The following is a 23613-nucleotide window of genomic DNA, read 5'->3' as shown; positions in this document are numbered from 1 at the left end:
CTTGGCTGCTGGGGCACAAATCCAGACACTTGCACATGTTCATTGCATACTCTACCACTGGGCTCCAGGCTCAGTCCGTAGTGCTCCTTTATGAAGCTTCCTGTGTCAGGTAACAGAAGTGTTCAAACACATCTGCTACACTTTCCACATCAGTTTCTCTCTTGTTATAGGAGCTGCAGCCTCGACCCTTGCTCTGGCTAAAGAAGTTAACAATTTCTCTCTCTCAGTATAGAGGAATCATTTCTATCCTGAATAAAACAGATCCACAAACCCCTTACCCTGGTGAACTTAAAGTAGGAACTTTAAAGAAAAAGGATTATTCAAACTGTGCTCATGACTTAAATACTCTTCTTAGACAAATAAAAGTGTCTTCCTTTACTTTGGTATTGTTAAAGAGCTTTACCCCATTAACCTTAAAAAGTTAGTGCTAAGAGCCTCTGAAATGTTCATGAGTGTGTATATACTGATATATGCACAAACATATGGGTACACACATGGCACTAATATGCTCACATACACAGCACATGCATACCATAAATGTATACACAGCCATATACCACATACATACCCATACTCATGCACAAACAAGCACACAGCACACACATACCCATTACCACCACCACACACACATACACATACATGCACACAACACGGTGCACATACCACAAACATGCACAAGTCACACATTCAGACAGTCACTTTTTCAATTACAAATGATAGAAACAAGTAATGATACACAATAGTGTGGAGAGAGTGGAGGGGGGAACCAGTCAATTTGGGGAGAGAAGCTGAATCCAATTATAACTGGCCTGTTTTCTGGGTCAAGAAGAATTGCACAAAAGTTTTCAAACCTATAAAAAGAAAAGCAGAGGCTCAGCCTTAATCCTGGAGCTGACTGCTTCCCTCACCAGGACATGCACAGCTTAGCACTGCTCTGCATGCACCAAAGAGGGGCTTCCCCTCACCTGACCCTATGTAGCCTAGCACTGAATTATTGTGCTCCAAACAGGAGTCTTCCCCTCATCTAATCATGCACAGCATTGCGTTGTACAATGTGCACCAAAGATGGGCTTCTCCTCCAGAGACCAACACTGAACACACAGAAACATGAAAAACTGATGCCCTGCACCTCAGCTTGCTTTCACTTTTGGAAACTGTTTCCCAAGGATTCAGTACACGCGCGTGCACGTGTGTGTGTGTCTGTGTGTCTGTGTGTGTGTGTGTCTGTGTGTGTGCATCTGCTGTGTGTGTGTGTGTGCATCTGCTGTGTGTGTGTGCTGTGTGTGTGTGGGCTGTGTGTGTGTCTGTGTGTGTCTGTGTGTGCATCTGCTGTGTGTGTGTGTGTGTGTGTGTGTCTGTGTGTGTTCTGTGTGTGTGTTGTGTGTGTGTGTGCTGTGTGTGTGCTGTGTGTGTGTGCTGTGTATGTGTGTGTCTGTGTGTGTGTGTGTGTGTGTGTCTGCTGTGTGTGTGTGTGTGTGTGTGTGTGCTGTGTGTGTGTGTGCTGTGTGTGTGCTGTGTGTGTGTGCTGTGTGTGTATGTGTGTGTGCTGTGTGTTCAGTCTGTGCTCTGTTTGTGCCATGTGTGTGCTGTATGTGTGTTGTGTATATGTGCTGTGTGTATGCTGTGTGTGCTGTATGTGTTGTGTGTGTGCTGTATGTTGTGTGTGTCATGCATGTAAGCTATGTGTGTGTGTTGTGTATATGTGCTGTGATATATATATATATATATACACTGTGTGTGTTATAGTTATGCTCTGTGTGCTGTGTGTGTTCACTGAGTGTGATATGTGCACGCTGTGTGGATGCAGTGTTTGTGCTGTGTGTGCTGTGTATTTGTGATGTGTCCTGTGTGTGCTGTGTATTTGTGATGTGTCCTGTGTGTGCTGTGTATTTGTGATGTGTCCTGTGTGTGCTGTGTATATGCTCTCTCTTCTTTCTCTCTCTCCCTTTCCCTCCCTCCCTTCCTCTCTCTCATATTCACTTCTCTAGACCCTGAATTTCACACTTCCTCCTTTGTAAAGACATCCTAGAATGGCAAGGACCGTGGAATTGACAACCTCCTTCTCCTTCCAGCCATGTGTCACTTGCAGTTTTGAAGCCGCAGTGGCTGTGATTACTGGCATGAAGCTCTCACAAGGTCGGGCACATTAACACTATGGAGAAGGCTCATGAGCCTTCTCCCCTTCCCAGGGATAAAACATTGGAAGGAGTCTCTATTTTTTGATGGAGCTTCCCTTGGTAATGCCAATTAAACCACAAACCCACCGAACCAGGTGAGTGTGGAATTGTTTCTTTGGTCTCTTGTTGCCCTCTCTGTCTGGAATTAATAGAAAAAGTTTCCCTGATACACAACACAGAAAATATAAACCAGCTGACTGTGTCATCGGAAAAGACGTGATGGGAGCCAAGCCCAGAGAGAGCCAAGGAATTCATTTACACAACCTTCTGCCCTTTTGACGTTGAGTTCTCTGGCCGATGGCAAAGTCAAGTCTTAACAGGTAATCCTGGCAAGAAGATGGCTGCCCAACTCCCACACTGACCCTCGAAAAGTCATGTCAGGGTTTGTAAAAGAAGCAAAATGAGTTTCACACTTTCAAAAATCTAGACTTCCTAATGCAGAGCTTAATGTTGGGAACAAAATGCAGCATCGGGTCATTGCCACTTCTTACTAAACTATGAGGATGGATTTTAAAGCTGCCACACACAAAATGTGCTCATACTGGCATCCACGAGGATCAGGTCACTGAGTACGCCCTGATTAGGGGGAGGCTGCGCTAAAGAGCTGATTTTCCTTCATGTGCTCAGAGATGGGAAGCATGGCTTGTGTCAACAAAAGCATTCATCTGCAGATAGATTTCCAAAAGCAGAGCCAAGAGGGAAAGTCAGGGTCCCCAGGATGGCACCCCGTATACAGTCCAATGTGGCTCTCCTATCAGAGACCCAGCATATTGCCATTTCTAAGCTGTAAGGACTAAAGTCACCACAAACTGTGAGAAATGCAAGCTGCAGAAGCAGTCTAGAGCTTCCTCATTACAAACTGGTTCTTGGGGATCTCAAGTCATTTGAAAGTCACCTCTACTTAAAATCTGTGACTTAGGAGCACTTCATTGCTTCCATACTTGTCTACTAAAATTTTCCAAGATGATAAAAGTCCCAGTCAAGTTTTTCTTTTGTGAAGTCATGAGAAAAAAAAAATACAATGCATGAGTCTACTTGAAATCATTTTGAATTTTAATCATAGCAAATGTGTTTAAACAGTAGTCGTAAAATGAACATTACCACATATACAAAGGACAAGACACCAGTTTGGCATACAAAAATACCATGTATTAAAATTGGATTCATTGGAAAAACTCAGGACTGGCTAAGACACCGTCTATAACAGAGAGAGCAAGCAGGAAGGCTTTTAAGACATTCAGATTAATAAACAGCAGCTTGATATCCCCTATGAAGTCAGCATTTGGCAACATTTGGACAAGAATTTCTCCACAGCCCGGCAGCTCATTTATCTGTAGGCAATTTGGCCCTTTCAAAGAAAAGCTCCCCCAAATAAATAGTCTCCATTATTACAAATGAAACATGTCAGGAACTGGAATCAACAGCCTCAGAACAGCACTAATCTCACCATTTGATTGCAGTATGTTATACAAGACCAGAAAGCCCAAGAGTGGGGGTTACGAATGGAGGGGAACATGGCAGTGGATACATACGTCTTCTGTTGGGAGTTTGTAGCCAACTTCCCCAGGCTGATGGCAATTTTCATACCTCTAACCATCAAGTGAGGCCACACATACAAGTGGTGAGACACGAGAGAGAGAGAGAGAGAGAGACACTATTTAGAATACAGAAATCAAATGCCCTGTATGCTCACTGTGTCGGTGACCATCGGTTTCCCAATGACATTGTATAGGAGTACCTACCTCTTTATACATGGAGAAGTCTTAAGAGTTTAAGACATTCCCCAAAGTAGTTCCACAATTACAGCTGAAGTGTGTGTGTGTGTGTGTGTGTGTGTGTGTTGTAATATTGTATCAGAAAAAATGGCTTGAATTTCCACTTATTTTTCAAGAGTTTCAAGCTAAGAAAGATCCAGCAACTATCTCTTTCAATTAGACACTGTGGGGAAATTCTCTTGGGAAATCTCACTCTTGCCTAGAATTTCTATGTGGATGAGGATCACTTTGCAGGTGATGTTTTACTGATTATGGTGAAAATGTCAAGAAACGATTTCTCCATCTAGGTCCAGGGTAAGAGTTGGACAACTTCTGGTTTGGTTCCAGAATGTTGCCTGGTCCATAGCATCATTCTTCTAAGGAGAGAGGAGCTGAGTCATTGTCTGGGTATATCACTCATAGCATATGAATCACTGTTTGGCCTCCTTACTTACAAAAGTCTTAAGAAAACACCATTTGGCCAACAAGACCAGCCCCAAGGAGCAATGCTCTCTATTGAATGGCTGCAGAATTGGAAACTCAGCCCAATTAAGTTCTACCAAAGCAAACACATTGGGGCAGGGGGCGATGAAAAGGAAAGCTATGGAATTCTGACACAGTACAGGTTTTCCAAGGAAGGGACAGGGAGAACTTTAAATCAAAATCTAAGCAGGGATGGGTGGCAGACTATTGACTACAGTGTAAATGTTCTAAGGAATGCATCTTGAGCCGGACTCTTTTCCCCTTTATTCAATTAAGAGTAACATTACAGAACAGCCACAATAGCCTTTCAGGTTCTAAAGTCCACTGAGCCATGGTTTGCTTTTTTTTTTTTAACTATGAAAATGTAAAAAGTGCCTTTGTGCAAAGTTTCAAACCTTTTAATGATAACTAAATTTAAAAAGAGAGACACTTAACAATGTCACATCTCACTCTAAAAGTAGTGCCTCTGTTCTAGCCTGCCATCCATATATGCCCACACCAAATACACACACAAACTGGCTGACTTCAAGGGCAAATAGAAACACTGTAAACACCGCAAAGCATGCTTGATCTTGGATTTCCCACCTCACTGATGCAGTGATGCAGTCGGGAAAGAGATCAAAAGTGAACGGGGATTTCATCAGACTCTTATTTATTTGATTTTCTGTAACATTGACTCAATTTTTGGCCACAGGACCCTACATACAGTTTCACAGCACAGGTCATGCATAGCTTGCAAGTCAAAAATTTTACAGCTACTGTCTAGCTATGAGCTTCATGCAGCTAATGGTCCCAGAAAAGGGGCTTGCTTAATAAAGTTCTCTTTAAGTTTCACTGCTCATTGCTTGATCCAAAGTATCTAAGCAATAACCCCAAAGGGCAACGGATGAGATTTTACTACCACCCTCCCCATTGGAGCTCATAAACTTCTTTAAGCTAGAAACGAATTTCTTTTGGCCAACCGATACTAGTCAACAAACTCTCTTGGCCTTCCTGTCACTTTGTGAACTTCCTAATGTCATTATGGCCAATGTGGTCACAAGCCACAGAGGAATATTTAACTTTAAATTACTTAAAATTAAATACCATTTAAAAGTCACTTCTTCAGTCATCCCCAATTAATTGCTTAACAGCCACGTGGCTTAGTGGCCACTCTACTAAACAACACGGAACAATTACAGAACAGTTTCTGTCAACCCAAAAAGTTCTATCGAGCAGGACTGACCTAGAGAATTCCAAGAGCTGAACTAACTAACACAAAGCTGACACTCCAACAGACCCACTCTGTGAGTCATGCAGAGCATGAAATTTAATTCTATTTCTTTTTTTTAAAGCCTTAGATCTTCCTGATAATAAGGTGTGACTGAAATTCAGAAGTAATTTGCCTTTGTCATTACAATTTATATCCCAGGTCATTATACAAAAATTTTCTAAAGACAACACATGAAGTGCCATACTTGGCTCTACTTAACACAGTAAGCATTCCCTTGCTATGTCAAGATCATTAATAAAGAGGAAATTCATGCTTCTTATAGGTTACTATTTACACAACACTCATCATCCTTGACATATGGGGGACAGCATCCTGTCTGATGTTTTGCACTTCTAAATATTCGGATCACAATGGTTTGAAAGTTTTCTTTTAATATCTATATTCATCCCTAAACCAACCCCCCTTTTCTTCCCCAAAAGGAAGCTATCTAGAAAGAAATTAATCTCTGAAACAACCCTTAAAGCAATAGCTGACACAGCAAAGGGCATCTCCAGAGCCTGTACCGGGTCATAGCCTGACAGGGAAGGTGGCAAGCCTAGGGAGGACTAATAGGGCACAGCAGGACACAGGTCTTGTCTTCTAGCTATAGCATTACAACCTGCACACTACTGCTCTCTACACACGCCCATGAGCTCATCTCAAGATGAAGCCAGTAAAGGCTCCTTTCAGAGATAACTGCTGGACCTGCCACTGGCATGTGACTCTAAGACCTGCTGCTTGTGCCGCATGGGGTAGATAAATTTTTAGGGTTTTGGGTAAATTCCAGAAGAAACTAAAACATCAAGTATATAGAAATTGGCAGTCCTCCTTGTGCGCACGCACGCACACACACACCCTAATAAGCACATATGCAAACCCTAGGCAGAATCCATTCCAACAGTTAAATAATGTTTCTTAGATCAAGCACACATATAAAAGCTTTGACTTGGGTTGTTACTGTCAGGTTGTGAGGTCGAGAGTCTACCAGGGAACAGACTGAGTTTGCTTAATTACAGCTCTAACATGGACTTTTTTAGTAAGAGTTCTGTGGACAATTTTACTATACAGCTTTGCAATAAAAACCACAGGACACCATATCAACACACGTTATTATCTATAAATTGCCTCCTAGATAACTAGAATGCGTTTACACACTGCACTATGTAATCAGTCGTTTTCTACTGTACAGAAAGGTATGCTGATATCTCTCCCAGATGAATTTAAATATGGCCTGGCTTAAATTTGCAAGAGTAGCATCCATTGGAAACATAACATCCTTTATGCGACATTTCTGTCTATGTGTGTTTTTGACTCTGAGAGACACACAAAGTGGGTCAGACATGCATTAGAGCAGCCTGAGAGTTTGAGAAATTGACACTAACCCAACAATATATTACGTTACATAATAGAGGATAGTATTCAGCTAATGATACCTAAATTATTAATACCAAATAAATCCTAGATTATTCGTTGTATAATGCCCAATAGCTTACACAATAAAACGGTATTTTAACCTAATTTCTAGTTTGAGCCCTCAGATACATTTTTTTTCTAAAGGCCTTACAAATTTGAAGATTTTTAAAAACCAGAGCTCATAATTTGATGTTGAATTTTCATGCCAATTGTTAGCTTTGTGCTCTAGATGTTATTCCTTTGTTTTATTTCACTGCAGAGCCATCACTTTGTCTGTTGTGCAGCTTGAAGATGAAGGCTAGCGTTGCCTCCCTGTTCCAGGACTGTTTCTGACCTGGCTTTGTCCAGCCAGTGCCACTGTTTCCTTTCCTTTGCCTTTCCCGTCCTTCCCACCATTTCAGGGATTCAAAGAACAGCAGAGAGGAACACAGCTGAGTGGAGTCCTTGACAAACCTCACTCGTTCCACAAACAGAGTTCACAGAGGACGATAGCACTCACAGCTCTTTCCCAATGCACACACAGCCAGGGACAGAGACTGCTCCTGTCATGCTAACAGAACTCTCTTCATGAATTCACATTTAAAAATAGTTGAGCACTCATGAAAAACTGGTTCACTTACATAGAGAACATAAATTTTTGTTCGCCATACTACTGTTGGCAGTAGAAACATTTGAAATACAAAACATTTTCTTGCCAGTTCCAACAAGATGAAATTGAATTCTACACAGATTAACTCTTACAGGGAAATCTTTCAAAGAAAAGATTATCAAGGACTGTCTATTACAATGCCCATCTAGGTGTGCCATTGATGAACAACACTTGTGACTTTCACACAAAGCCCTCCAAACTGAGGGAAAAAATGACAAGTTCTTCTGAGGCTCTCTGTCCGAGCCTTTACTGACATGGGATCACTACACACAAGGTGGCAAGTGGGTGTTGGAGGTGATGTATAGGGAATCCAGAAAGATCCAGGCTCCGGCCAGGAGGCTGGTATTTTAGACACTTGGCTTATACATGTCCACAAAGTCTTACTCCCAGGATTCTTCAGGAAAAAAAAAAATCAAAAACCTGAGATAAATCGAATTACACACACAAAACACACACAGAGATTCACAATATTTACATTTTAAATTCTTGTCTTGTGAGATGGCTTGAGAAAGATTGGCATATAGGTTTCCTGGGGAATTCGGCATTGCCATATTTCCCTGTCCATCACTCGCCTGTTGGGCTTCCAGCTTAACAAGCACATAGCAAGCTTAAATCACAGATGAAGAGAAATGAAGGAACTTGACAAAGCACAAGACACTGGAGACATGTGTGCAAACATTTTCTTCAAACAGCCAAAAAGTCTGTTTTGATTATTTTGATTTGGGTGCCATTCAAAATATATAAAAAGTTTATGAAGACCAGAGTTCAATCTCACACACACACACACACACACACACACACACACACACACACACACACACACACATGGAGCCCACGCATGAACACGTGTGAGCACACACACAAACATGCACACACGGGAGCCAGCTCTGGGTCTTCACTGTTTTTGTTTTTGTTTTTTAAACACGGATTTGAGGTTTAATTCTACTTGTGTACACAGCATCTGTTTTAACCTACCATCTACCGTATTTAGAGAGCTATTGCACCCACATGTACAGTTTCATGTCTAAGTAGAAAAGTCTAACTTGGGACCAGGATTTTGGAAAATCGTAAATTACAGCCCATTGGATTCACAAGTATGAGGAAGCATGCAAACATCTTCACAGCTGTCACCATCTCTAAACTCTTCACCTGGGATCTTGCTGAGACCTCACCCTCCGCCCTTGTCTTTAGGCGAATCAACGCAGGCCAGCGCTTGCACCAAATGCTCAGTGTCACCCCCATCTTATCGCAGGGATCCCATCATCAACACTTGCTCACCCCCTAAGTTGGCACCCGCAAGAGGCCTTCCCTGGGAAAGGCTTCAACCACAGGATATAACAGTGAAACGCTTAGAGATGCAGGACATGTTGTGTAGCACAATGCCCAGAAGGAAGACCAACACACAGGCCACCAGGATGACAGTGCACACGCCAGACCACGTGGAACTCTTCGCCACGCCCCGTCTGTCAGGCTCCTCCTCCACGGCCTCCTGGGGAGCTCCACCCTGCAGGGGCTGCTGCTCTGCAGGGATGGTCACCACGGTGAGAGACTTCTGCTGGCTCCCTGGCAGCAGGCGGCAGCCCATGTCTCCTGGCAGGAGTGTACGCTCCTTAGAGATGGGCAGGGGCAGCATGTAGCACCCATTGCTTGGAAGTTTGATGAAGACTGGGGTGTGCTCGGAAGTGTGTGGTATGGCGATGACCGCCAAGACCTCAGGATCATCGGGCAGCTGTGATACAGAGAAGCCCGGGGGCAACTTGGTGATGCCACGGCACCAGGGACACCTTACGTCCTTCTGGCTGGTCCTCATCTGCTGAAGGCACACTGAGCAGCAGGTGTGCTTGCAGTCCAGCAACTTGGGCCTTCGTCGGGGGCTGTAATAATTAAAACATATCTGACATTCCAGCAGGGAATCCTGGGAGAGCGTCTCCATCTTGGACCAAGAGCCAAAGGGCGGGGCCAACAGGAAGGTGGAAAGCTGGTTCTCAAAGGTCACAGCTCTGGATTCGTCTTCTCAAGGTCAACAGGGAATGGCAAGCTCACAGGGCATCTGGCATTCGCACATGTGCTAATTTCTGGGGGAGAAAAATAATGCAAATGAAACTAATTAATCCATTTTTAAAAAGTTGCAATGTGGATTAGCTAAAAACATAACATAGCTCAAAAGTCTTGTTCCTGGGTCAAATATAAGAAAAAACATCCTATTGGTGAGGCTGTAGGTTTCCTGGAATGCCCAGTAGGAAATCAAATACAATTTCTTGCCTTTATTTACCTCCCTGTAAGACATCACAATTGGGATACAGGGAACTTTATAGAGCAGGCGATTGTGTAAGGACAGCTTACTTGAATTATGGCCACGCCTTTCTTTCTGTGTCTTTAAGCTTGCTATTTTGCAATGTCAGATGATACTACCGTGAATCTGTGGGGCACAATGTGATGTTTCCATACAAGTTCACACTGTGTAACGAGCAAATCCCGATAATTAACACATCCCATCCCATCAACATTTACTGTTTCTTTTCTTTTGTTCCCATTGTTGGTGTATGTATACGCATGTGCATGTGTATACGTATGATGTATATGCACATGCACATGTACATGCAGGCCCAAGGCTACTATCAGGAGTTTTCCTCAGCTTCTCTCCAAACTATTCTTTGAGTCAGGGACTCTCCATAGAAAACACAGCTTGCTCCTTAGCCAGCCTAGCCTGCCCTCTGAGTACTGGGTTTAAAGGAAGTCACCATACTGGATGCTCAAGATGCAAACTCTACTCCTCATGGTGGGAAATTTATGTCAGCCTCCACTCTCTCTCTCTCTCTCTCTCTCTCTCTCTCTCTCTCTTTCTCTCTCTCTTCTCTCCTTTTTCTTTTCTTTTATATATATGGATTACACTAAGGAAAGGACGCTCCTTTCTCAGAGGTAACTGAAAGAACCCCATAGGCAGAAGCTCACAAAGCCCATCCTTTAATCTCTTCTTCCAAATACCTTTAGTGAGACAATTCTTATCAAATCATCTTAAAATTGGCAAAAAGAACAAAAGGAGAAGCCCACACACACAAAAGCAGGGCAGCAGTGGGTCTGGAAGCACTGTAGGCCAACTCCACAGAGAAAACTCAACCTGTTCTCTCATTTCCTGATTACTTAGGCTTGCCTACCTAAAGGTTAAACTTGGTGAGATTTTTCAACAGTGAACCCGGGGCTACACACATGCTAGAAAGATCCTCTACAGTGAGTCCCAGCCCCTAGCTCCTAAAAGCAAAAACCTCACTGATCACAATGAAGAACTAACAGGAAGATTCTAAGTACATTATATATAGTAAAAGTGCATAGGCCTCCCTAGTATTAGGGGGGAGGTTCTTATTGAAATTGATATGAAGTTTGGGGGCTGCCCCCTCTGCCCATGTGTGCTTCCTGTCAGAAAGCATCCATAGTCTGCTTCTTTGCATGGAGTCATGATTCTGGAAAGAACCATTTGCCGGAACCTTTTACGTTTCTAATTTAATTTCCTTTATAAAATTAGAAACAATCACCCTCTTAGATATACACGTTGCTAAAAACATTTTAGAATGTATGAAAAGCAAACCACTTTGAAGAAAGAGGTGGCTCATAATATAAACGTGCCTGCTATGGAGGCCTGGCAACCTCAGGTCAGAGTGCAGAACCCAGGAGAAGTCCCCAAAGCTGGAGCTGGCAGCCCACATCTGAATGCCAGCATTCTAAAGTATAGTGAGATTGGAAGCAGGGACAGAACTGGCCAGAAACATGAGGCCAGCTAGCACACAGTACAGCAGTGGAAACAAGAGAGACCTTGCCTCAAACAAGGCAGGATGAGCCTCGTGAACGATATATATGCACAATAGACATACAGCACAAGAATTAATCACAGGTAAAACTAAACAATTAAAAGAGAAACATACTTGTGTGTTAAAAGCACCTATTTTGATATGTTACTAAAACTAAAATTAGCAACACAACATTCTGAAAGTCCATAGCAGAACCAACTGCATCTTCAATCACTGATCTGTGGGGTTTATCATGGATCTGTGTTCAGCACTCTAAGGATATACATTTATGTGTCAGCACTTCCCTTTATGTGTATTCACAGTCATGTGAGAGGCACAGGAAACCTCCAGGGTCGTTCTTCAGTCACTTTCCACTTTTTGTTTTGAGACACCATCTCTTATCAGCCTGGAATTCACCAACAGTCTAGACATAGCTGGCTAGTGAGCTCTCCCGCCAGCAAGCTGCCAGGGGCCCTCCTGCCTTCACCTCCTTTTGCCATCCCTGGAATTACAAGTGCATGCCACTCTGCCTGGGCTTTAAATCTTTGTAGCTAAGACTTAGTATCTGCCTACAGATAGTGCCAAATTGAAGCTGGGAGGTATAACTATGTTAGCTTTGTTACACTGTGTCAGAAAGGGTAGAGGAGACAAGGATGTCTAGGAAAAAGTCTGAACTCTAGAGAGTTCAGATGCATGCAGATTAAGAGGCCAGGCAGACTGTTATCAGATTAAAAAGACTGTGAGCGAAGCAAATGACATGATTCATGACCTAGTGATTCCTCCACCTCCCACATTAGAGAGCTTGATCTAGTACTGGTGACTTACAGGTGTCTTCCCAAAGAATTTTACAGCTTTACCCTTCTCGTATGTTCGATCTTTGCCATAGTCACCTTTGAAGGAAAGAAACTCCAGCTCAGCACTAGAATGTTTCCCTAGCATGCAGTGAGTGGGTCCTGGATTCAATGCCTAGGATCCTCAGCAGATAAATTAAGGGCTGGGGAAGTAGCACAGTGAGAGAGTGAAGTCCCAGGTATCGTCAGTGTGGCAAAGATAAGATACATGTTACTTCTTGTGATGCCTACACTCTCAGGTCTCTTCCGTAGGCCAGGACAGCAGACCCCACAGGGCAGGGAGACAGCACAGGCTGTAGACTGACAACTCTGGCCAGCAGCAAGTGCCAGTCATGGGACTTTATAGCAGGCAATGGAAAAACACCAAAAGGTTGAAGAATAAGACTGATCTGTCTGGGTCAGGTCGGGAGATCTGTAGTGAGGGGCCATGGCTTGAGTAAACAAGATGTTGGTGCAATAGGCTGAGAGGTTTTATGGACATTGACACAGCCTTCATTTGAAAAGGAATAAGAGGTCATTTGTCCTGCAGCTATTATGAAGCTAACTCATGGTTTGAGTGACCATGGCCTGGGAACACAGATTTAGGCTACCCCAAATTCCATATTTCAATGTGGAGAGAGTTTTACAGTTTTACGGAAGAGAGAAATTATAATGGAGGCAAGCTTAAACTACAATGGGGGCCACACCAGAGAGGTGGGTACAGCAGGCCACTAGTTTGCTCTAACCCAAAAGCTTAAAATGTCATCAAATGACATCTTAGACCTATAGAAAAGTCTCCCCTATCTTGCTGCTTCTCTATCAGGTAGCCACAGGATGTTCGTTCTGACACAGAGGTGGGAAAGGAATGGTTGTTTCCAGGCCACAGCTAACCTAAGGTAAGGGTATTAGCCTCTGGTTGACCTGTAACATTCAAACTCTGCACAATACTATAGTCCTAATCTGTTAATTAGACTTTGTAGCACTTGCTTCCATTCTTCCCAGGTCCTCCCCTTATCCTTGTGACCCCTTTCCCCCAGAGAAAGCCCAAATCTAATTTGTGCTTGCTATATACTCATTGAAGCCTAGTCAAAGTCCCAGTGGCCACCATTCCCTTAAAGAGAACTGAGTTCTTATTCACATAGAGTAGGGTCAGGCAACGAACAGCAACGAAGAGCTCACAAGCATGAAGAAGACAAAACAAAGCCTTGAAAGGGACACCAACGTGTCACTGAGAGACACAGAGGTGACATGCAATGAATTTGTTTAGGACATATTCCATAGCAAGTGCCAGGAAGGTAAACCACAGTGGGAAAGTCAATGCAGGACACAAGAGAATGGACATAGTCACAGGAATGTGAGTCATGGGCTCAATAACGAGGAAAGTGGATGTATTGCCCCAGTAGACAATCCAGAATAGAGACAAAGTCCCGGAGAGGTGGCCAGTCCTGTGTGGGTGGTCTTCCCTCTGCACTACGAACGGTCACCTGCCCTCCCTATGCCTCACCTTCTAAGAGAAGCCACACATAAATTATTATGAAGCTAAATGCTGAAGACTCTTTCTGTAAATTTAAAAAACTCATAACACAGTGAGCTTCAAATTACATCAGAGCAGGTCACTGTCCTTTTTCTCTACCTACTTATCGACTGATACAGAGCGTGTCAATTGCTGTGAGGTTGAATTTGCAGAGAAGTGATGTTGGTTCAAGGAACTGCAGGAACAAGTTTCAGGAGGTCAGGTTTTCAGAAGTACAAACAAAGAAACAGAAAAGGGATACACATGCCCTTAGCAAGGAAGACCTTGGGGTCTTCTTGCCCCTTGTCTCCTTCTTTTTTCCCTCTCTGTAAAAAAAGCCTTTTCAGTGCCTGAGTTACCCATGGAGCTTTGAAGACAACAGCCTTGCTACTTTCTCAGAATACCTGCTGCCACCAAGTAAAACTCGAGACCTTCTCTCCCTAAGTTTTGACTGCTGAGCACTGGCTTTTGTCTGGTGAACAGCTAGACGTGAATCCAGTAACATTCCTTCTAATTATGTACCGGGATAATTATTTTTCTTAAAAAAAAAACAAACGAACAAAGCCCCCCAAGCTGTGTTGATGACTCACACTTTCAGCCACTCTTAGCATCTAACTCACTGACACAGATTAAGCCATAGCATGACCCATGGATTTGCATGTGCACACGGGGAAAGAGAGCTAGCATGACCCACGGATGTGAATGTATATACAGGGAAGGAGAGACTACTTTGAGCTATGGTAGCAGGAAAAAAAAAATTACAGGAAACTATTAAAATGACAGATGGCGGAAATTTTATGAGAGACCATTTCTTAACAACTATACCCAACCAAACACTGTCACTGTAAATGCAGCTAGAGACAAATATGCCAATGTACTGATAATCTTCCCTCCATATAATTTACCTCATCTTCTAAGTAATGGCTCAGGGAACTCAGTAATGAGTGCAAAGCAAGGTGGAATCAGTCTGGTTTTCTTATCTCTGGTTTCTGTCACCTCTGACTATGACGGGAGAGCAAGTCACTTAACCTCTCTGAGCCCATGTGACCTCAGTAACCCAGTGGGGATGGTGGAGCCTAGATGAAGGTCAAGTGAGGTTACCTCTCTGCTCAGAGCACTGCAGTAGGGATTTGCCCAGGAAGAGTGCCTACGGGCACTTCCTGGTTTACAGAGAGATACCACTCTGAACCACATGCCAGAGCAAATGCAAATATTCTCCCTGGCTCTGCTCCAAAGCCTGCAGCACCACCATTTTTCAATAAAGCCAACATGCAACCTGATTGTTGAATTCATGCTCAGAGAAATGTTCACTTAATTTTAATGTTAAGTTTCCTTAAAATTAGATTCTGCTCCTCAATTTCCAACTCCACCCAACTAAGTTCCACCAAGGCAGATGGGAAACACGTTCTTAGTTTTGATGGTCCACCTCTTAAAGTCATTGGACAGTGGCAGGTCTAATTTATACACAGCTTTGTCCTACACTCAGCCTGGCCATATGGTATTACAGTTTGTTTTCATGATTAGTAATGATGGTGATTAGTTAGGCAGAAAGAAGAAAAATGTCTGAGGCTATGGCCTGAAGCTAATGATGAATCACTCTTCTGTTCTCTTTCATCAGGAAGTTAAGAGAAGCAAGTCACTGATACAGGAGAGGGAACAGGAGCTCTGTCCACTAAAGCTGGAGAAGTTCAAAGTCCTTGTCAAGTACATTATAACAACGTGCACACCATCAATTTGCCTTGGGAATTTGTGTCTGGCATTGCCTTCCTTGAGAGCAAGATGGGATACTGAAATAAAATACTCATGAAATTTTAAAGGGAGTGAGAACTTTAGTAGAATGCACAAGAACAAGTATAGGCCGGAATATATTGGGCCAATTTGTTAAGTGTCACTGCAATTTATTTTTTCAAAGAACGTAAAGATCAAAGAGAAAAATAGACTACACAATAAGGAGCAGTGGCCAAGGGAAGATTTTGCCAGAAAATTACAGCTTTCAAGAAAAAAACTTATTTTCCAGCAAGTTTTCATAAAACATGGTGCCTGGTTATGTGTGTGATATCTTTTGTACACTGTGCAGATTAACCAAGGCTTGTGCTGGCTATTACTATAGCTTTAGGGAACTTTCGTATCAGGGATCAGGAATTATTTCACACTACTTTATGATTTGTACGTCTTTATAAAAACACAGGTGTGGTGATATACTTGCATAAATTTGGTGGGAGGTGAAATAGTGAAGGTCCATGACTTTGACTTTTACACTTCTAATAGCGTTGCACAAGTCCAGGCACATGAACCTGTACAGGAGCATAAGTAGATGGTAATGAACTGGACAACACAGGGTGGTTCACTCCATTCACAGCTAGGCATCCCCAGCTTTTGGGTTAACCAGAAAGCCTCTGGGGAACCATAGCATGAAGTGGTTACATCCAACTGATCTATACTGGCCACATTTGATATTCTATAGAGAAACCTAAATTTAATGGTTGCACTAAAAGAAGTCTCAAAGATTGGACTTTACACTTATATTGCTTCTCTTTTTCCCTACTGAAACGGCATATCTCTCTGTAGTAGGCCATCTATCCGATGCTTGAGCGAGATATTTGAAATGAGATTGGGGAAAAAAATACCATTCTATTTTATCTGGTACTTCAACTGGCCAGACTACTTACTTGGCGTAGTGTCCCATAGAAAATGTATCCAATTAGTGGCCAGAAAGGAAAGGGCCTGGTAACAGGCAAGTCTTTGGCTTCTACCTTTCCTGCAGCAGGGGACAATCCTTCCAGGACATTCATGCATCAACAGTCTACTTGGGGGAACAACGGCCACTGCTTTGATGCAGTGAGACAGCAGGAACTGCATCTTGATAAAGTTCGATTGAGGATCCACTGCATAAGTTCCAAAGTTTGTGCAATTTCTCTCTGGAGTATTCTGAGTTTCAGTACTTGAAGAAACCAAGAGTCTAGAGTAAAGCCATCCTTTAAAAGTCTTAGATGATGAAGAAAAATGGAGAAGGAGATGATGACAGTGCTGGTGGTTGACAGGGTGGCAGAAGTAGGGAGGGTGGGGCAGAGTTTCAGTAATTGAACAGGAAGAAAAATAACAGATTACCTATGACGTTCACTGCCTCCAGTGACCTTCCGCAAGGTGAGCCCCACCTCCTGAAGCTTACTCACCGCACAGTCACTGTCCCAGCCACAGCCTAGTTGCCTTACATGCCTGTATATGCCATGGATCCAAGGGCATGTTATGGCCAGGAGTCCTGTAGTGGTACATGACAATCCTCTCACTGAGAAACCTAACCTACCAAGCAGCCACGGCTGCCAGAGATGGTGTTCATTCAAAGTATGATATATTTGGTATAATTAGTCAAATTAGCAAAAGAAAAATGCACCAGACCTAGCCACAGCTGTTACTACATGCTAACAAACTGTACTATAACCAAGACACTTACCCACTAAAGCCACATTCAAAATTATACAAGTCATGATGATCACTGGTTTTGTTTGAATACCTAACCAACAATCAATACCATTTGCAATAGGAGATAAGGATTTTAGATATAATTCTACTCTTAAATAGACAAGTTACCTTATGTAAATTGCATCTGGACTAGATGATGCCTTAAAGGACCTTTTAGTAAAAGCACCAAATGGCATGCTGCTAGGTTTCCAACAGCATGGCACGCTGCCAAAATGCTGGTTCAGTTGATGCTTTGTATACTTAACAATAAGTCAAGAAGATTGTATCGGTGACCTTGTAAAATATGTATATTTATAAGAGATGAAGAGTAGCATCTAAGCTATTTGTGGTAGCCTAGAAGTCACTACACTTTCGATCTGGGATGCCCCAGTAGCTCACCTTTACAGTGTTCTTTCCCACTGGTGCTACCAGTGTGCTGGACTGTGGAGCCTTTAGGAGGTGGGGCTTGGCTCTCAGAGGTCATGGGGCAGGCTTCTGTCTGCTTTCTGGTCTGCTATGAGGAACCTATGCAGAATGCACAACACTATGAACTCAACCATGGCTTTCCTTGTAGGTGTGGGTTGAGATTTCATGAAACTGGAGCCCAAACAAACCTTTCCTCCCTTAAGTTGCTTGTGTCTGGTACTGTGGTCACAGCCACAGCAGGGTAACTGATGCAGACATTAATTATTCCCTTTGTGCCCATCCAAAGAATGCATCTAGCTAGAGCTAACACTCTTGCAGAAACAACACCACTCTTCCCAGAAACAACGATAACCTTTCAATATTTCATCAGTGTCCTTCCTGGATCAAGTAAGACATCCCTGTCATCCTGACTAGCCCAGGCAACCCAAATCTACCTCAAAAAGAAGAAGCAACATGACCACAGGGCTCTTGCAAGAGGCCAAGGTTACATGTGCCATCCCCCCATCAGCCTGTTTGGTCCTTATTTATCCATCACTCCCCACTGTCTTTATTTGCTCTATACCCCAGTAACAGCCAAGAAAAGTTGCTGATGGTAATAAAGTAGAGAAAAGCTATAAAAGACTGTCAGGGGAGCCCAGGTTCCCCAGAGGGCAGAAACGATAAAAGATGCCAGCCCCAGAATGAGTGGGAAACAATTGGCTTGATCAACTTGCCTGGCTGCCAGAAGGTGAGCAAATGGTAGTAAGTGAGGAGTCTGGCAAATCGATAAAGTCAACAAGATGGTAAAGAAAGAAGCTAAGCCTTCACAAGGGTTTGCACACCCATTAGGCAAGCCAGCTCACACAGGTACACCAAAGTTTACTGAGAACCATGTGCCAAGCATCTTTCAGTGCACCAGGGACACCATGGCGAATGGCAAACAAGTGTCCCTGCCCTTTTGGAGCCTGGATGTACATTCTGAAGGGAAGAGCTGTGTCAAAGGAAACACAGGACAGAGGAGGAGCAGGAAAGGAGCTTTTTCTCCACTGCCATCCATGTACATGGAACTGAGCATAAAGGGAGCCAGCCCTACTCATGAACTCTTGCTGCCCACTGGAAACAGAGAAGACCGAACCTTAAAGCTCTACCGTGAAGAGCAGGTCAGAAGGGAAGACACTAGGGTTCCCTCTATTTCTCTAAGTGTCATCCTGGGGAGCAGACTTAAGAATTTAAGGATGTATCAAGGCAGACAGTGAAGAGGACCAAAGCCAAGCCTTACTCATTGCTGGGGACCAAGGCTGTGATGATGTGACAGACACTAACTATGGAGGAGTTGATGGGGCTCAGCTCCAAAGACAAATTCAAGCTTCTAGAAACCAAATTAGTTAGGGACCTCAATAGCCCCTACTTTTCATGTGTACAGAACCTTTGAAGACTCCCAAATACCTATGCAGATATAAACTTTCTGTGGCACTGGGATAGAAATCCAGGCCCCTAGACTACTATTGTGTATATTCAGCCATACTTTCACAAAGTGAACACTGCCCCCACAGTCCTGATGCTTGCTGTATTGACTTTGAGATGGGGTCTCACTCTGTAGTCCAAAATGGCCTTGAGCTCTCTGTCATCCTATCTCTGTCTCTTAAATTCTGGGATTATAGGAAGTGCACCATGAGGCCCTGCCATTCCTTATTGTTTTTATCCAACCTCCAGTTCCGAAGGGGAGGAGGTAGAGAGAGAGAGAGAGAGAGAGAGAGAGAGAGAGAGAGAGAGGGAGGAGAGGAGGGAGAGGAGGGGAGGGGAGGAAGAGGGAGAGGGGAGGGAGAGGGAGGGGAGGAGGAGGAGAGGGAGGGGAGAGAGAGAGGGGAGGGAGAGGAGGAAGAGGGAGGGGAGAGAGAGAGAGAGAGAGAGAGAGAGAGACACTTGAAAGCATAACTATGGTTTTTAATACTGTCTCACTACATCAGAGAATAATGACTGCTGTGGCATCCTTGGTATTAAGTGCTGAGTCTGGGTAGGTTCTAGGTGCCTGGAATCTATTGCCAGTTTGGCAGGATGAATTCAGCAAAGGCAGTCAGGGATAAGGAGTAGAGAGCTATGTTCTGCAGTGACTGGCATACACCCTCAAGTTGAGAACAATGATCCTTCAAGTTGACTGTGTATGGGAGTCAACAGTGAAAACTAAGCCTTCTCAGAGCACCCTTCATCTGGCTTACAGTTACAACCTCTGAGAAATCCTTCCATGAATTCCCACTCTAGGGCAGGTCCATCCCAGGACAGAGGAGAAGAGTAAATAACTGTAGATCCCTTCCATTGAGTCCCAGGACCCTGACCACCGCTGTCACACTCTCACCTCCCATTCATGCTCCTAGAGGCCCAGTTGTCTTTCCTGACTAAGGTTCCTCAGTTGTCTTTCCCACTGTTCCCCATTGTCCTTTCCCCTATTCAGCTTAGCATAAGATCCCTCATCCCGGCCACCTCTTCCAGTTACTCATTCACAAATCGCATGTCTAAGCAACTATTTGTCTCTTGTAATCTGTTTTCCATCAGTTTAATTCACAGGCCCCAGACACTGCTCCTAAGACGGGGTAGGAAAACTTTTCACCTCACCAACAGTTCCAATTAAAGTGCACCTAGCGCTGTAGCACTGAGCTCTGAGTGTCAGTGGTCCCTAGGAGTCTAGCCCCCAGTTCTCTACGTCCAGCCTGTAACTGGAGACACCTATCCCCAACCAGCTTACCAAGTAACCTGTGCAGCAAGTTACAGAATGCAAAATATTGTCATAATAAGAAAGCTCAGAGATGTAATTAATGTCCCTGCAGCAAGGTCATTTAATGGCAGGTGCAACCAGTAAAGTGATTTGATGGTGCAGGAAATCCAGAACATTCACAATGGCTGACCCACTGGATCCTTGGGGATGAACACTGATAGTTAGAGAAGAGGGAGGTGAGGAAGGACCTGACAAATCTGATGGCAGACCACCGGTCTGGCTGAGAATCCACCATGCAATGCCAAGTTGCCTCTCAGTCTAAGTCCTAAGGTAGAAGGACCATGAGGAAACTCATGGAAGTTCTTGTTCTAGTCTAAGCCTGAGGAACAAGGACTGCTGGATTGAGTCCCAGAGTCTAAAGGCCAGAGAGCACGCATGTGCTTTCGATGTCAGGGCAGGGGAACCAAGTGTGCTTTGGTTCTAAGGGAGTGGGAAAGTGAACAGGACTAAACCACATACCTGTTCTTTCTGGGCTGCTGGCTTACTAGATGACTTCTGGGTGCACTAGGGCATAGGCTTGCCTATCTAATCCATTCCACAGCCTCCTCCATACTCTGATATCCAACATGCTATCTTGGGGGAGTGGTGGTCGGTAAAGAGACAAGACTATGCAGCCTCAGCTGGACTTGAACTTACAATCATTAGCCTGCCTCAGCCTCCTGATGGCTGGTATATCAGGTATAAACTCGGAGCTTTCATGTTAGCCAGCATGCTGCTTTACCAAATGTCTACATGCCTCTTGATCCAAACAAGTTAACACCTACACTTATACATCATACCCAACATCCCAATACTAAGAAAATAGGTCTAGACTATTAAACCATGTGGGCAGGAATATGGGACTCACGATAACTGCGTTTGAAAGGAAGTTCTTCATTTAGTGGAACGTCACAAAGACACAATGATAAATTGCTCTTGAAATGGACAGAAATTCTGTATTCGTTTGCACAGTTGTAGCACCCGTAAGCAGCTGAGTGGATACAGATGCAGCCTCCTTAGTCTCCACTCTACACAGCAGTGTGTTATGGAGAAATAACACACCATCCCAGCCACCACCATGCTGAAAGCTCTCACCTCTCTGTATCCGTCTCCTATTGGTCTCATCTTTCTTGAAAACCCTCACTAACACAGGAAGATATTGTACAAATGCTCAAACACATCAAACATTCTGGATGCATAATTCATGGCAAACAGAGGCTCACTGGAGTCAGGTATCCCAAGGCTAGTAGGAGAAACATGGAGGGAAAGAAGGCTCTGAGTTACAAAACAAACAAGCCCCACTTGTTTGTGAAGACACTTTTACTTATACACATTTACACACATTCACATTCATGTACATAAATACACACGTGCATGCATGCACATGTGTGAACACACACACACTTTTAAACTCCTTTAAACTAACTCAAGTAAGATTCAATGGCAAAGCTGAAAAGAAGGGAATGTTATAAGCCTAGTGGGGTTCAGACCCCTTTTAAATAAACGGACTTGAAGCCATTCAGAATGTTCTTCGCTTTGAGCAATGTTGCTGCAGTCTCCCTCCCCACCCTCAGTACTCATGATTCATAGCTCGAGTTAAGACTCAAGCAGGAGTTACAAAGAATCCCCGAAGGCATTGGCACTAAAATTAAGCACCTCCAGGAGTCAGCTATCAGTTTGCTCATTACTTCGGCTCTCTTACTTCCAGCTGCGGTAACTCAATGAAGGCTGATTTCCCGTTTAGGCAAAGTAAGAAGGGGAGAAAAAAAAGTGCAAGCCCCAAGAGTAGATATTAAACAGTGGTGCAAAGCAATGCTATCCATCACTACCTGTCTCTCAGGCTAACAATAAACTCCAAAGACTTCTTCCGTTTTCTTAAATGTACTTTAGAAATCCAAACTTGAAATGACGTTAATTAACAATAAGACACATACATCTAAAGTGTGTAGTTGGTAGTTCGGATGAATGCCTCACCCCTGTAACGACTATGCCCCCTGAGATATTCCCACCACCCTACAAACTTCCCTGTGCCTCATCAGATCCACCATCCGCCTGCCCTCACCCGCACCTCTTGCAGCTTCTGCCCTGTCTTCTATCTTTGCAGGCGGGGCTTGGAAACTCACCTGAAGCTCCCCTTAGGAAATTAGTTTGCCAATATTCTGGGTGTATTTATTTGCTTGTTTATAACATATCCCCCTATGTAGCCCAAACTGGCTACATATTCAGCCAGTATCTCCACTCCAAGTATACATTTATTTTATCTTTAGAACTACTTTATTTGTTTATTTTGTGTGAATGTGTCTCTGTATATAGGTACATATGTGCCCCAGCATGTATATGTAGGTCAGAAAATAATTTTTAGAAGTTAGTTTTCGTCTTCAACCATGTGGGTCCCAAAAATCAAACTCAGGCCATTACATTGGGCAGCAGGTACCTGTACCCATGGGAGCACTCCACAGGGCCTCTGTGTATTTGCATGGAGCCTAGCTTGATGCTTTTGGATATAAAGTGTTTGTTCAACTTCATATTCATACTTCATATAGAAAACCACACAGTAGCATTCATTCAAACAGTCTTAAATGTAAGACACTATTCTCAAGCTTAGGACTCTAAAGAGAGCAAGATGGAGTCTTCCCTGCTCAGGCAGTGAGGGCTATTGAGCAGTGATGTCAGGCAGTGATGTCAGTGAGGGCTATTGAGCAGTGATGTCAGGCAGGGATGTCAGTGAGGGCTATTGAGCAGTGATGTCAGGCAGTGATGTCAGTGAGGGCTATTGAGCAGTGATGTCAGGCAGGGATGTCAGTGAGGGCTATTGAGCAGTGATGTCAGGCAGTGACGTCAGTGAGGGCTATTGAGCAGTGATGTCAGGCAGTGATGTCAGTGAGGGCTATTGAGCAGTGATGTCAGGCAGTGATGTCAGTGAGGGCTATTGAGCAGTGATGTCAGGCAGTGATGTCAGTGAGGGCTATTGAGCAGTGATGTCAGGCAGTGATGTCAGTGAGGGCTATTGAGCAGTGATGTCAGGCAGGGACGTCAGTGAGGGCTATTGAGCAGTGATATCAGGCAGTGACGTCAGTGAGGGCTATTGAGCAGTGATGTCAGGCAGGGATGTCAGTGAGGGCTATTGAGCAGTGATGTCAGGCAGTG

At 43.8% G+C, this 23613-nt stretch overlaps 1 protein-coding gene across 3 annotated transcripts in view; it reads right to left on the bottom strand.

Annotated features, from left to right (window-relative positions):
• Positions 1-8564: 8564 nt before the first annotated feature.
• The window catches only part of Rnf152 (ring finger protein 152), a 69776-nt gene continuing 54727 nt past the window's right edge, over positions 8565-23613 (bottom strand). For all 3 annotated transcript variants that reach the window (XM_032915116.1, XM_032915118.1, XM_032915117.1), the window contains exon 2: positions 8565-9803. In XM_032915116.1, the coding sequence (XP_032771007.1) occupies positions 9050-9661 (612 nt within the window). In that variant the 5' untranslated portion in view covers positions 9662-9803 and the 3' untranslated portion in view covers positions 8565-9049. The remainder of the gene's footprint in view (positions 9804-23613) is intronic.

This window comes from Rattus rattus, chromosome 10 (assembly GCF_011064425.1).
Source record: "Rattus rattus isolate New Zealand chromosome 10, Rrattus_CSIRO_v1, whole genome shotgun sequence".
Lineage (NCBI taxonomy): Eukaryota > Metazoa > Chordata > Mammalia > Rodentia > Muridae > Rattus > Rattus rattus.
The sequence above is the reverse complement of the archived record's forward strand: the minus strand, read 5'-3'. Positions and strand labels throughout refer to the sequence as shown.